Source organism: Apostichopus japonicus, chromosome 13, assembly GCF_037975245.1.
Source record: "Apostichopus japonicus isolate 1M-3 chromosome 13, ASM3797524v1, whole genome shotgun sequence".
NCBI lineage: Eukaryota > Metazoa > Echinodermata > Holothuroidea > Aspidochirotida > Stichopodidae > Apostichopus > Apostichopus japonicus.
The window spans coordinates 22234560-22250759 of record NC_092573.1 but is presented as its reverse complement, the minus strand read 5'-3'; the positions used below and the strand labels follow the sequence as shown (position 1 = coordinate 22250759).

Below are 16200 nucleotides of genomic sequence, written 5' to 3'. Positions count from 1 at the left end.
TTCACCCAGGTGTATAAATGGGGACCTGTGAGATAAAAATGTCAGTTTGGGGCTGTTTAGCTGCTGCCATGTGGAGGGATTGTCTCTATGTTTGACAGGTTATCATTGATCATGGTTATATTGTTATGCGCCTTGAGCACCGTTATCGGTGGATATGTCTGCGCTTTATACTTTATAAAAATCCTTATTTTTACATATTTCGTAGGAACAAAGTCATATTAAAGTTAAACCATCTCATTGATGTTAACCTAACGCATGCAACCTGATGAATACCCGACCCTTTGATGAATAAATCAATAGTGGAGTGAATGTCTTATTTGATCGATTGTAATTTAATTTTGATTAAACCTTAGTAGTCTCGGTAACGGAAGGTAAATTGGCTGCCAAAAGCCAAGAAGTTATATTTTAATAGTCAACAAAACACAAGTCGATTATATTACAAGTAAGACACTTATGCAGATTATATGCAGTCTACATGATTTTAAGAAACGAATGTGTCCGTGCTCAAAGCATTTTAATATTAAGCTCAGATGGAAAGATCATTTACAGAGTTTTACAATTTTGGTTCTGCTAATAGGACATTGTTTTGCCTTTCAAAGCTATACTCTTCAACTTTGACAGACAAACAGTCAATAATTTGAATCCATTTTATACTCAACTTTTACTAACAACTTTATACACGAGCTATCAAAATATGAGGACAGACTACGATTGTAGCTGGCAGGCAAAAATGTTAATGACCTTTACGCTATTATCTTCTCTGTAGAATGGCTCAGGTTCCTTAGCTATTTCCGATCAATACTTTACTTATCTCTGTTTGTTCTGATGGACGCAAGTGACCTTGGTAATGCCTAGAGGGGTTCTAATATGAAATCAAAAGATATTTCTTAACTTGTCAGAGATTCTCTGCATCTGTTTTCCTGTTCATTACGCTAAAAAAATTGAGTAATTTTACTGCATGCGGAGCTGGCATTTCGCACAATACCTTGAAGCAATGTTGATCTTAAGTCTTTGTATTCGTGGGATCAAGAGTGCATCAGCCAAACACAGGCCACCGAGATGTGTCCAGTATATAGCTGTGATCCCGGTAAACGGTCTTCTTGATAAAAAAATATAGAAGAATAAAACGGTTGACAAGTACTTGTCACATGGAATTAGTTGCATAAGCTTCTCTATTGATGCAGAGAACTCATGATACAAACTGGTTAATGAGTACATTACCCTTGATGGACAGGCCTCAGAATGTGATACTACGATGATAGAACAGGATTCTTTAATATTTATTTAATTCTATATTTAATATTTTTTAAAAGAACAAACAATTTTTTGGGGGGGGGGGCTAGAATAAAAATTTCAACAAGTGACCTCAAGTGATCTACAAATGGAACTATACAGCCCTAGATCTGGGTTTCCATGATCTATCCCTCCACGAACCCCCTGTGGATGTCAGAGTTGTCCACAAACCCCCAACTTTTTGAGATATGATCTGAGTCATTATTATACTATGATACGCATTTACAGTGCTTCGTAAAAGATCAAGTTCATAGTATAAAATTGTAATGATAAAAAACGTCTGTTTCATAATTCAGTTATTTATCACACGCACGGTACGGTACTATGGCAACATATGCGTATGAAACGCGAAAAGAGTTTTTCGATAGGTACGACTTCTGTACATTACTAAATTATATGATATATCAGCTTTTAGTTCAACAAAGAGTACTCTAGTTTTGACTTTCAGAAACGTCTCACGAACCCCTTGGGATGGACTCACGCACCCCCTGGGGGTTCATGCACCCCAGTTAGAGAACTCCTGCCTTAGATGGTGGCAATCCTTATAGGACCATCTATTATTGCTGGGGTGCCAGTCTGCTGCTTGTAGCATATCTTCAATGTATACTTATTTAACAGCAATCTGACACACGTTCCATTCTCTACAACTTAGAAAATTAGCAGGGAAGGCATGTCATGAGATGTTTGGCTAAAATTGTTGTAGGAACATTCATGAATCAAGAACAGAAAGCCCTCTGGTCAGTTTTCTATCTTCGTTTACTGGTTTTTTATTAATAGTTGACTGATATTAATACATGGTGTATAGTCTCCTTGGTCATATGTTGAACACTTACTTTAACTATAGAAGAGATAAGTGCATATTATTTTTTTTTCAATTGACATAATGAGAGGAATAAATACTTGTTTACATGCTTAATTCATATATAGCTTGTGTTGCTATAGATATACCTACAGTATGTATCGTAAACCACCCCAGACAATAACCACAGCAGCATACTGAAAATAAAATTACTTTAAAAAATTACTGTGAAATTACACTTAATATAAAATATGTTTTACCATGCTTAGATGATAAGCAACATTATTAATTACAACTGACAGTAAATTGGGAATGTATCAAACTGCTGATTTCTTCCTTTGTGAATATTTTCAGAAATCATCAATATATTACTTACCAATTATGGCATATAAACCTTCCTAAAAGCTAAGACAACTATTGTGCATGGTTTACAGTAAATGCTCAGTGTAGTGTTATGTGTGGGGACTTGATTCAGGTTTTCAAGATTGTGTATGGTTTTGACAATTTATCCTTCACCGACTTTTTCATGTTTGCTAATAGTAGTTGTACAAGAGGTCATTGTTTTAAACTCCAAAAGTCACAAAGTAGGATTAATATTTGGCATAATATTTTTTTCTAATAGGGTTGTGAATGAGTGGAACGATTTGCCTGAGAAAGTTGTACTTGCAAGTAGTGTGAATTGGTTTAAGAATCCTTTGGACAAGCACTTTAAAGCATTGTAATCGGGTCTGAGTGTTTGTGTCTTCAGTTTTATTTCTCTCCTATAGGGTCCTTGATGGGGAATTGAGTGTCCCTCCAGATCCTTTTTTTTCTACTAAACTTAACTATGGCATGCAGATTTCCTAAAAGCTAATACAACTATTATGCATGGTTTACTGTACTATATGCTCAGTGTAGTGTGTTAATAGTGTGGCCGCTTAATCTAACTGAGACAACGTTGATCATGCATGCCAAAACCAATGATGAAGACAAGGTTTGTACTAAATCTCACCTTGAGAGATCAAGATGACAAGATAACATCCAGACAGGTTAAACTGACATAAGTTCAATCAGTTATCAACCTAACATCTCATTATTTCAACGTCACTCACAGTTAACTTCGGTGTAGTGGTGCAAATTACTATACGAGCTGTCATTTTAACTACAGACTAATTGTGAGAGAAATGAACCTTTGAGTCTGGATCACTAAAAGGTTACTTTCTAAAAGTTGTTTTTTTATCAGATGTAAAAGGTAAGATTTGTTTTCAGAAGATGGACATGGTCAAAGAAAAATTAATTCTAAATCTGTCGAGGTGAATGAAAACAGATTTGATATAATGCAACAATGTTTACAGGCAGGGGAGTAGAAGCCAGGGGCACTGGGGGCACGTGCCCTCCCACTTTATTCCAAAATAGCAAATGTGCCTTACTGGCAAATAAAATGTGCCCCTTTGATGAAGAACTGTCTTTTGGATATCTTAAGCCTTTGTTCATTTTAATATTTTATTTGAATTATTCAATGTGCACCATAATAGTATTGAGAGCATACTTACACATATATATTTAAGTGATATGGCCGGTGTGTATCGGTTTATAGCATAACGAGTGGTGGTTGTGAAATGAGAAAGTGCCCCTTTGATGTTGTGCCCCCCCCCCACTTTTTGGAAGTTTTCCTACCCCCTGTTTACAGGTACAATGTACATAATGGTATTAACCACAGTAGGCCAATTTTAATTTGCATACTTGATTAAGGATACACAGATTATGTAATAAAAAAGTGCCTTGTTTTACAGTTTCATACAGTGCAATGGCACACCTGCAGAGTGAGATAGTTTGCATACTTTTATTACTCAGGTTGACTACAGTTTGATATGTAAGGCGAAATAGTCAAAGCACAACTTTGGTCCTTTTTAACGAATTGCTGTGAATTGCAGGGGCGGATCCAGGGGGGGGCCCGGGGGGCCCGGGCCCCCCCTTTTGAAAATCCTGATTTTTTTTTTAATTTTTTTTTTAAATTTTTTTTTTTTTTTACCGCGTTCGAGGGAAAGTACCCCATGCGTGATCAGTGGCGTAGCTACGGGGGGGCCTGAAATTGCAGACATGAGATCCATATTTTCAGGCTAGGTACATACTGCTTAGAATACTCGGGAAGTGCCGTTTCCGGCCATCTGGGGGGTTTGTAAAGCCAAAAATTTTCTTGTACGCTCCGCGCCAACCGATGATGGCGCTCCGCTTAGATAGTCTTACGTTCAGGCGCGGCTGGACCAGTCAGACCCCCCCCTGTCACAAATCCTGCATCCGCCCCTGATATGTCATTGAATATTCCACAAAACAACTTTTTATGTCCACGAAACTGTCGAAACATGATTTTCACTACTGGTAGAGATATAAAATATTGGGAATTCTGAATTTCCTGCAAACATGCGGCTGTGCCTGTTCAATACTCACTACTGTATCGCCTTAAAAAATGATGTGTGGAAATAGTTTCTCCAGGACCGTATCGTATCGTGGGTATCGAGTGCGTCTGATATACGAACGTACGTAGTACGTACGTACGTCTATGATGATATGCACTGTACTGTACTGATAAAAACATAGGTGAATTTCACTCCATGGGAGTGATCACTGAGCACATTCCGGTATAAGAGTGAATTTCCACTCCATTGGAGTAAATCTTAACTCCTAATAGAGTTATATTCACTCATATTAGGAGTGAGGGTTAACTCCAATAGAGTTAAATTTTACTCTTAATTTGAAGTGCGCCGAGTGATCACTCCAATGGAATGAAATCCACTCATTTGTTTTTAGAGTGTTGCTAGATATATGAACAAGAAATTTACATACCAATACATGTTATCGGTCATCGATTGGCACAAAAAGCCAGATTCTGATGACAGCTGCCTCAAGAAACCCAATAAATGGCCTAATAAGCACCGAGCCATCAATGTGGACCATTACCGAAACATCGATGCGTGTTAGTCTTCCACCCCCTTCCTCTAATGCTATTTAAGTCCACATGTGTGCATATCCTGCAAATCTACCGGTAGCCCACAGGGGTTTGAGTTGGGAGAAAGGCCTTGACAGCTTGAAACGACAAATGATGCCAACTTCCCTCAAGTTTAAAGTCTGGCTGAGTTGGCAAGGCCAGTCAGCATGAAAGAGAAAAAACTTTTTTTGCATTTCTGTCACCAAAGTTGCACATCATTTTGGTTGCTATTTTGCCTCACAGGTGCCATCTCCTGCGATCTGGGGGGTGCTGAAATCTCAAATTTTCTCTGTACGCTCCGCGCCAACCAAGGTGGCGCTCCGCTTAGATAGTAAACTCCGCCCCCCCACAAGAAAGAACAGCCCCCCATGCCCCCCCACTCAAAAAATCCTAGCTACGCCACTGTGCGTGTAATTTTTTGTAAAATAAATTTGCAAAAAGAGTACACCATCATTCTGATAAAGTGAAGGTGAGAGGGGCATTCTGACTGCATCAATAGTCTCCATCTGGAAGGGGGCATCCAAGATGAAATGGCCTGGAGTAGCCTGGTAAAAGGTAGTTTTCATCACCACCTACTCCCCAAAGACGTAAATCCCAGCTCATTGCTCGAAATTGCAAATATATGCCCGGCAAACCATGAATACATGATTTATTGGAAATAAATTTTACTCCAAACTTTCACGAAAAGTAGCACCAGATTGCACCGAGGACCTCCATATTTTGTGAAATTTTCCCAAAGGGGAGGGGGAACCCACTCCCCTTAGACCCCTCCCCCAGGACGACGATTAGGCATTTCCCATCTGGGCCCCCCCTTCGGCGAAATCCTGGATCCGCCACTGAATTGTATGCACCATAACCTGGAAAATGTATAATAATAATATTTTTTTTAATCACCAAGGTGTAAATATTACCAGGTTGGTTTATATTATGTACATGTCTGACAGGACCAGATTAATGAGTGAATTAGATATCCATTGAGAGGGAACATGTATAATTTTTGTTAATCCACAGAACAAGCCGGTTATCTTAGAAAAGAATTGCAATTTCCATAATATACAGATTACTGATAGCCAAAGTAAACGATTGATGAATGACCAAACATAAAAAGTACAATATTATGCCATGATGACATCTATTACCACCCAGTGTCACTATCTTGTGTTGTTTCCAACTATTTTGATGAACGATCGTTCGTTTCACTAAATTTTCCGCGTTTCTGTTTCACAGGAAATCGTGAAATGGCATACTTGCAATCTATGGTCTCAGCAGGCATTATGTTCCATGTGACCAGATCATGTGAGTCAGGCGATGTATTCGATTGTGGATGTGACACCAGGTATCCACAAGTGAATCCACCAGGAGACTGGACCTGGGGTGGCTGTTCTGATAACATTAGGTACGGTATGTACTTCACCAGGCAGTTTGTCGATGCTTCCAAGGAGGGTGAGAGGTCGTTCGATGCTATGACCAAACACAACTACGAAGCAGGTAGACAGGTAAATATAAAGTTACTTTATCTAAAACTTTATTAAAAAGTTTGTATGATAAGTCAAACCATTTGTGAGGAAAAGACACCTGGAATTACTTGAAATTAAGATGAAAGCAAGAAAGTCCAGTCACTCAAACTAGTACAACTCTTAGAATTTCTTTTCATGATTTGTAGAGATTTAAACGCAGCCTTCAAATTCATTTCATTTATGAGAAATTCAGAAATCTTCAAGAAATAAATATTTTCAATAATAAATGTCAAATTGCCACTTCTAACTTGCAAATGTCAAATAAAAATTAATCAGCTCTCAGCTTTCTTTTCTAAATCTCCTTTTTTTCATTTTTTACAGCTTATTGTAAACAACATGGGCAAAAAGTGCAAATGCTACGGTGTTTCTGCCTCCTGCACGTCGAGAGTCTGTTGGAACTCCATGCCAAAGTTACGCGAGATCAGCAGTATGTTAACGGAAAAACACACCCGAGCTCACCACGTAAACTATTCAAAGAAGAAAGCCAAGCTCGTTCCCATTCAGGAGAGAGAGAGGCACACGAAGCAAGATCTGGTCTATTTAATGCCCTCTCCGGACTACTGCGAAGCGAACAGAAGGCACGGATCGGTGGGCACTCGAGGCAGGCTGTGTAACAAAACAAGTACTGGAGTGGGCGGTTGCGAGCTGATGTGTTGCGGACGCGGTTACCAGACCATGATTCGGACCGTGACCGAAAGTTGCCATTGTCGGTTCTACTGGTGCTGTTACGTAGAATGTGAAACATGCAAAAGGCAGGAGGAATTACAACTGTGCAACTGATGCTTGTTGTTGTTGCTTTACAAACTTATGTGGTAAAGTTGATCACAGGGTTGAGGATCTACCTGATGGAATGATATATTTCCTACTCGCACACGATCAAGAGGCTAAACATAAACTAATAAAGTATTATACAAAATATATACCGTCCCACGCTGTGACCACAAGACAGTCAGTTTATGAGTCAAACATAGTTGATTGCTATTAACCTGCCTAGGAACTTAGTTTGAGTAATTAATGACAAGCAACCAATGTTGTATAGGATCAACACACTAGTCACTTATTTTCAAAAGGTTGAGTAATTGGAACAAATTTGTGAACTCTTTCCCCCAATAGTGATGATAAATGCAATCGACTCTAATCAGGAGAAAAATAACTTTTGACATGATTTGATAGACCTTAAAATGGGAGAAGTCATTACAACATTGGCAGCCAAAAACTGGGTAATGAAGTCTATTGTTGCTAAATTGCCTTAATGTTTGATTATGCAATACACTGCTGCCTCACACTAACCTTATACCATGTATTAATGTAATGGTTACGTGTCACAAAATACACATTTTGTGACAATGTTTGAGAGTAATGTGAGACATCCTACAAATCACTGTATAATGCATATGTATAGACTACATACCCGAATAGAGCACTAGAGGTAATGATTCATGTTAAAGTCTATGCAACCATAACATACTTTCTATATTTCTTTTTCTTTTTCTTGTTGAAAGATAAAAATCATTGCAGTATCAAGAAAATACCTGACTACAATTATCAACATTATAGTTTTACCTATAAATTTCCTCTTACCAAAGTTTCAAATTATTTCCCACCAAAAAACCTATGAAATCATTGGTATATATTGAAATTATGAGATATAAATTTGCATTAAAAAGCCATTGACCATATTAAAGCAATCTTCCTTTGTTTAGTAATTGGAATTCATTGTCACATACTGTAGGGTAACTCCCTCTATCTGTTTCAGTTAGTAGTAGTATATTCCAAGGTGATCTTTTCATATGCAAAATATTTCCTTACAACTGCATTGTTTGCATTCAATTTGTCCAAATTTGCAAAAATCTGGAGTTATCTCGCTCAACTTTTTGAGTTGGGAGCTGAAAATATGAAAAAACATTTTTTCAACTAAGTGGATACCAGAAATGATTGTATTATGTGAAAATTTCACATGGTTGTAAACTAAACAATAAATTTGTCATTTACTTTTGTGGGACACAAAAATTTGATGTACTGGAACTAAACAGTTATATCTTGATGATTTGTTGGGCAACCAAATACTTTGTAACTGCAAAGACCACATATTTAGATAGAGGGAGATTAAATTATGAACATTTTAGGGATTGGTCAGAATGAGGAAAATCTTACCACAAAATGCCAAACACTGCTTTTTAACTTGTTCAAAGTCACATACATCTGTGCTCTGTACTCCTCCAAGTTACCAAACAAATTTTTGTCTTTTCCTTTGTCAGTATAAATTGTTTCATCTTTTATTTGCTAAGTAAATTTCATATGCTTAGTTAGGAATTAACATTGACATGTCACAATCGAGATAAAGTGCTGTTGTAAGTTATAACATCCCCGGATTCTGGATATAATCTGATATTTTTATATATTAAAATTAAATATTAACTTCAAATGAGAAAAAAAATGCACTTCATTGTAAGCGAAAGATACCGAGATACTTTAATCTTTTCATAAAAAACTAAACAAAAATTCTCATGTTATGTGTATGTAATGATCTTTCTTGGCATGAAATGAAGAAAAATTCAAGTAGATATCTAGTTCTCATTAATGGTTGTCATAGTAAAGTTTGTAAACTATTCACTTGATTTGAGAGCATATTTTTCCAAATTTAAAAAACCGTATGGTTAATTTGCTTTTTGCTAATGGTAATTTTATGTGCTTTTCTCTCGATTCAAGCCAGTTATTTGCAATATTTGCGAAGAGCAAACTAATTTTGTAACCATCAAACTAAATGAAAGAAAAGAGTCACATTGGACGTAAACTTTTTCTAAATATTTAGACCAATGTGTATGTATAGTATATATAGGTATTATGTAAATATGTCTGCATAATTCAGTCTGTATAGCTCATTATAACAGTACAACTAACCCAAACAAAGGGAACTCTAAACAAACATATAGTCGGTAACTACAAATAGATAATCCCAACATGAGCTTTGTGGACAGACATACACAATTATTAGATGTGTTCATGATCTGTTTCTATACCTCCTAGTCCTTCGATGTATGGATACATATTTGGGGAGGTTAACATACTGTCTAGGTTAACAATGGCATGAATCATATCAAAGGTCCTCGGTACTGGCCCCAGATTTTAGAACACTAGAAAAATTGGCTGGAAGTTTCCAAAAAGTACATTCATGGAGGAGTCTTAAAAGGAGGAGTCTTAAAATAGACAATTTAATATCTCAGTGTAGATATATCTATTTTTGGGGTGGCAGTAAAAATGCTTGTTGCAATTTGAGCATATGTGATATGCATATGCAAATGTGATATGCATATGTAATATGCATATGTGATATGCATATGTGAACATTTTCTGACTTTCTAGCATATTTAGGAGGCTAGTCTGATGACCTTTAAACTCTACATCAAGTAGTCCCAATCAAGTGGTTTTCTAACTATTCAAACTTTAAAACTTATCACATGGGCGACTTTATGTTAAAGAAATGTAGAAATTATTGACAGACACAATTGCTATGCAAATTTTCATTAAAAAAAAATGTTTATTAACACATTTATAGCCTAGATTAAAAGTCTCCAAGGCACAATTTTTTTCTATATTATTACTGGTTATTAATGTATAGTGCCATTGTGAAAATGTATTGTCTATACACCATGTAACAGTGACTTCTGGCTACATAGAAGTGTCATAGGCTTATATACATGGTGAAAAATGTAACTATGTCCTAGCAAGTTTAACTTACATTTAATATAGTTTCTCTGTTTATCTTAAAATTATTAATATTCCTTGAGTTATGAATTAAATTCATAATTGCAACCAAATAGCTACACACTGTTTGAATATTCATGCATCTTTTAATTTTCAAGTATTATTCATAAAATATCTTTTTCTGGCTTTTAAAAAGAAAGTCATGATGCTTTTTATTCAAATTGAAAACCTTGATTGTCGAAAGCAGCCCACCTGTTCCGATATCATGGAAAGGTTTTCCCTTATCGTCGTTGAGTATAAATTTGAAGAGATTAGGTTGCACAATAAAATTTAAGTATTTATTCTTATTCTTCAGTTCGTTTTGCATTCTATCTGTACAGTTTAAAGTTATACTATGTATTTTGATCATTTTTTTCTGTGCTCATAAATGGTGCACACTTCTTTTACCAGATAAAACTATTTGAACTACATCATGTTAAACTTTTTATTCACATGATTTAAAAGTTAGTGATATGTCTAAATGGAAACTGAAAGTAATAATAAAAACTAATTGGGTAAGTACAAGGCAAGAAATTAAAAGTATGTGTTTATTTTGCTTTCAATTGTTTTATTTTGTATTGCTTTGCAGTTTTTGTGGTGGTGTTTTAAAAAGTGTAACCATTTGTGAAAGGGGGTTTCAAAGTCACAGAAAGGATGTGTGGATGACATTCAATTACTTATGACAGAGAGCATGTGTAGAAAATTCTCCCCAAAACCCTGTGCTGAAATAAACCTCAAAAACCTACCAATGCAGGGACTACCTGATCCATTATCGCATCCCATGATGCATTGCAAAATGCTCAAATTGCTATGCAAGTTTAAAGATGTATAGTATTTACACAAATGGAACCATATTTATTTTATTAGAGACAATATTCAGGTCCTGACTTCAAAACTGCTGTGACAAAAAATTTGAATACTTAATAATTCCCTGCAATGATACTAACTTTTTTCTAAACCCCAAAAATAATATTATTACCTTTCTACACGGAATACAGAAATGGCAGAAAAATTGTGTTATAATTTAACATTTACAATTCTCAAAGTGCAGTGGTTTGCCAGATTACTAATGCAAGGCCAAAAACAAAATTGGTGGCAGCATACATATTTAAAAGCTATACCTAATATGATTGAGACATACTTGTCACATTCTGCCTGCATGCACAGGTCATAAATATACTCACTCACCTATATATGTTTAATTTCTGTTACAGATCCATAGCTCTCTCTCTACCTAGTATATATATAGCACATGTAAAGCATGTCACACATAGCTTATCAATCAAGACTAACATGCCCTGTAATTAGGTCAAGTAATGATAACGATTCTAGGCAATGAGGCCAGTGTTGTATGGATCAGTCACGACTGGCTTCCCTAAATATCAAAAGATGAAAGGAAACAACAAACAGCATTTGTAATACAGTGTATGGTATAATTATAGCCCAATAAATTTTACAGACATTCATAACCATTTTGTGCAATCATACAGAGGTGATGTTTGATCCAGGTCACTTTTGATGCGGAAGTGTTTCCATTTCAAATCAGTGGATTCCAAACTGATGTTAATGTAAACAGGCTCAGGGCCCTCCCTGACACCCAAGGGAGGGGGAGATGTGACTCCTTAATAAGTTTCTAAATCATTCTATTAATATTTAAACTTCCTTCTACATTGGTGTTATTCCAGCCCTTGCCCCGCCCCCACTCCCCACCAACTCAGTCATGTGCTGGGGGCACTGAGGCTGATTTTCACTCATGATGAGGTACTTTATAGTACCAGGGAGTTGTTAATAACTCCCTGATAGTACATTAAAGAACATTTTTGCAGTCACCTGAAAAAATTAACTTTCCGTTGCTTGCAAGTGACGTTTTGTTTGTGTCGCTACAAAATGCAGACAGTACAGTAATGAAACATGATACCTTGTTATCTTTAGCTGGACCTGAGATGTCCATCACTGTATTGTTTGTACACTGTGCTGTGGGTATTGACCGCAGCTGTATGTACTGACTGTACACTAGTGTCTGATTACCGATGGTAGCAAGCTGTGTGTGTGTATTTTCTGGGATCGATGGTGGTGTCTAACACTTCTGTTACACCTCATTCCAAACTAGGTCAGATTACCGGCATGAGACGTTTCTTTGTGCGCAAGTCTTCAATGCCTTTAAGGAACATTTTTTGTGGAATTGTTACATAGAATTTAAACTCTTTACATGGATCATCATATGATTAATACTATTTTAAATCACAACACAAAATCCTTTTCCATTGGATATCTGTTTCCCATCAGCAAATAATGGGAGGGTTCAACTTGTTTTCTCAAGAGCTTTTTTAACCATATGACCATTTTAACCATACGACCATGAAACTGACGGTATAGGTTCATAGGTTATCATGCTGTGGCCGATCTGGATTCATCAAACATTTCTACCTACAAACTACCACGTAGCCTCATGACCGTACGATGGACCCAGCCTTCGAAAATTGGGAAATTAATTCTTCACATAACATGTACCTCTGCAGAGCCATATTTCCTATTCCCAGATTGAGAGAGAGAGATAGAGAGAATATAGAGCCTTCTACTACTGAGATAATTTATTCAAATCAAAACCTCATCCTGTATCTTTGGCACCTAAAACTGTCAGACAGTCAGTTAGGTCAAACAAAGGGAGGTATGGCGCTTTTGTGACATGTTTACGACCGATAGCCACTAAAAATGGCACATTCTTTTTATGAGCAAAACTCAAAATAATACACATGCTATATAACTTGACTACCCCCAACCTCAGTCTTATCTATGCAACAAAGAAAGAAGAAAAGAGAAAGTAAGATAGGACCAGAGAAGAAAAAAGGGGGAGCAGAAAAACCTAACCAATTCACAATTTTTGAACAAACAAACTTTGTATTTGATTTACACTGTGTGTTTACTACTGAGGTTGTATATCTGCCCAATATCCATTAAGTGTCATAAAAACTATGGCATGCGAAGATACTACTGGAGGAGGAGAAAGACTGTATATATATATATACTTTGGGCTTAAGATTTACTTCACCAGAGTCAATGTCATCACCAGACATGCTCAGACTGTAAATTAAACCATGTCAAGCATGTTTACTAAGCAGTTTCCACAGACACTTTTTAACCTTCAGATTGCACATGTTCAAGGGGAGAAAGAATCAATTCTAGATAAGTCTCTATACAGAAAAATTTGGGTCATAGCTTAAATTGTCAATTTGCTTCCTGGGGGTGGGATATATGAGTAGTGGCGTGCACCGATTGTTTTGAATACCTTATAACTTATGTAGGTAGTGGTATGGACTTTTACGGAAGGGTCAGATGTGGAGCAAGGATTTTCGAATTTATAGGGTGTGGCCCTGAGCATGTTGAAGCCGACTCCGATGTAAGAAGACCTTCTGGTCCTCCCCCAGACAACATTAAAAGTTGAGATGTCTCATGTAGGAAGACATGCGGGTCCTCCCCCGGACAACATTAAAAGTTGAGATGTCCCATGTAGGAAGACCTGCTGGGCCTCACCCAGACAATAATAAAAAAGTTGAGATGTCCCATGTAGGAAGACCTGCTGGTCCTTCCCCAGACAACATTAAAAGTTGAGATGTCCTGTGTAGGAAGAACTGCTGGTCCACCCCAGACAATATTAAAAGTTGAGATGTCTCATGTAGGGAGACATGTGGGTCCTCCCCCGGACAACATTAATAAAAGTTGAGATGTCCATGTAGGAAGACCTGCTGGTCCACCCCCAGACAATAATATAAAAGTTGAGATGTCTCATGTAGGAAGACCTGCTGGTCCTTCCCCAGACAATAATATCAAAGTTGGGATGTCTCATGTAGGGAGAAATGCTGGTCCTTCCCCAGACAACATTGAAAGTTGAGATGTCAAATGTACATTCTGAGGCATAAAATTTTAGACATTACATTAAGTCTCTAATTATGTCTGCATACAAGGTCGTGTTAATTCTCTTTGATTGTATAAAAAAAAACATCCCCTGACTGAATGTTTGTTCCCAACTGATGATGGATGTGGGGTGGTGAGGCCATGGCTCTCCCTCCCCTCCCTGAGGGAAAGGAAAGGGAATGGCAGGAGGGAGTGATTAAGACAGGGTTCAGACTCTTACAACTGACTCACTAATAGATTTACTCAGTCATCGCTAAAAAATGGGAAACTTTTATTATGAGAACTGATCAAATTCGTGCAAATAATGGAAACATCAGTTCTGTTATACCTTTTACCTCTGTTTTAAAAAACATATCACAATATGCTAGGTATATATCCCACTGCCTCCTTGCTTATAATCTGGAGTACTATTTATTACAAATGCAGTGAATAATTTCTCGAGTATCGCATAGAAAACCAGCATGCAAAATGCTATGCAATATGAGCAATTTGCTATACAAAATGCAAAGATGTTGATACAGTGCGGAGGTTTTGTGCAAAGTAAGACATTGGGTTTCATATGAATAAAAGTTATCAGAAAATTTGAAACTATCCCAGCAAATTTCATCACCAAAATTATTCACGGAGAAGGAAACTTAAAGACCTATCTGACCTCCAGGGCACTTTCTTGACTCTAAGTGCCACTAAACACTGCTATATTTTTACACACAGCTTTGGATATTAGGTGCTATATAATTTATTTTTATTGATTAATTGATTGAAATGGTCTTGTTAATTAATTAGTGATTACCTCCTTGAATACTTTCCTTGAAATCATGGAGATGGAGTAGTTCTCGTTGCATGTAAATGGCATCCTACGTTTACAACTGACGACAATTTGAAACAATCGGCATTTCTTGATGATGAAGACCCAGAAATAATTTTATATTCTATATTATTAAGGTGACACAATTTTTTACAGGGTGGTCTGAGGCCAACACTGATGTGTACATGTTTATACCTCTCTCTGTCAAGCTATACTTCATAATGACAAATTGTTTAAACGGTTTTACGATCCTGTTTAGGTTCTTGGAACACTTAAAATGAAGACGGAAAAAAATAGAAGTTACTCTCCAGGAACCAAAGGAGAGATGTGCTAATTTTGATATCATCAGGAAATGACTATCATAGGCCGGATCCATCACGGAAACTTTTAAAAAAATGAAGAGACAAAACCACAACCTTCATTAAATTCAAATAAATCACAATCCAGCCACAGAATTATTTGTTTGGGCTGTGAGTTGACAGATCGTTTCCCTAAGCAAATAGTACAAGGTGTCAAAGGAACCCATAAGCTGATATATAAAGGTATGAGGGCGCCTTAGCATTCATAAAGTAAATCATAGGTGTTTATTGGCAGACAGATTCACTAAAGGACTGATGGAAAAAAATATGATGGTTGACAAAAAAAAAAGGGGGAAAGAAGAAGAGGAATTCTTTCAGAGGTCACAAGGAATATGATTGGCTACAAGAACAAAACCAAACTGTTACATGTATCTATTCTTGTAATAAAGAATAGCTGCATGGTATATCTTAGATTGAAATCTGTGACAAGTCTCAAGAAAGGTGTGAAACTCGATCAGGCCCAGATGGGATTCAAATCTGCCACTCCTTTGCTTGTAACTTCAGGTTATGAGGGGTTAGTTTTAGCAAAGATACACCTTCTTCTTCTTCTTCTTTTCGTAATTTTTATTTATCGTAATTTTTATTTTCTGTTTCTCTTTTAAAATTTATTTGCGGTAAGGGCAGGATTGGGGAGCGCGATTTCGGATATCTTTTAACTTTCTTAAACTAGCAATTTCCCGTATCTGGTTTGTGGTCCCTGTACACTATGGAATACTACATTAATAGTACTTTGCTAACATACATCAAACGCATATACCACCGGCCAAAAAGTCTGATAGCTAATTGTATCCCAGCAGCTTTATTCT

The 16200-nt window shown here is 36.8% G+C and overlaps 1 protein-coding gene across 1 annotated transcript in view; it reads left to right on the top strand.

Moving 5' to 3' along the window:
* The window catches only part of LOC139978724 (protein Wnt-4-like), a 55169-nt gene extending 39852 nt beyond the window's left edge, over positions 1-15317 (top strand). Inside the window, exons 4-5 of the mRNA XM_071989180.1 lie at positions 6285-6553; positions 6896-15317. Coding sequence (XP_071845281.1) covers positions 6285-6553; positions 6896-7354 — 728 coding nt within the window. The 3' untranslated portion in view covers positions 7355-15317. The remainder of the gene's footprint in view (positions 1-6284; positions 6554-6895) is intronic.
* Positions 15318-16200: the final 883 nt, after the last annotated feature.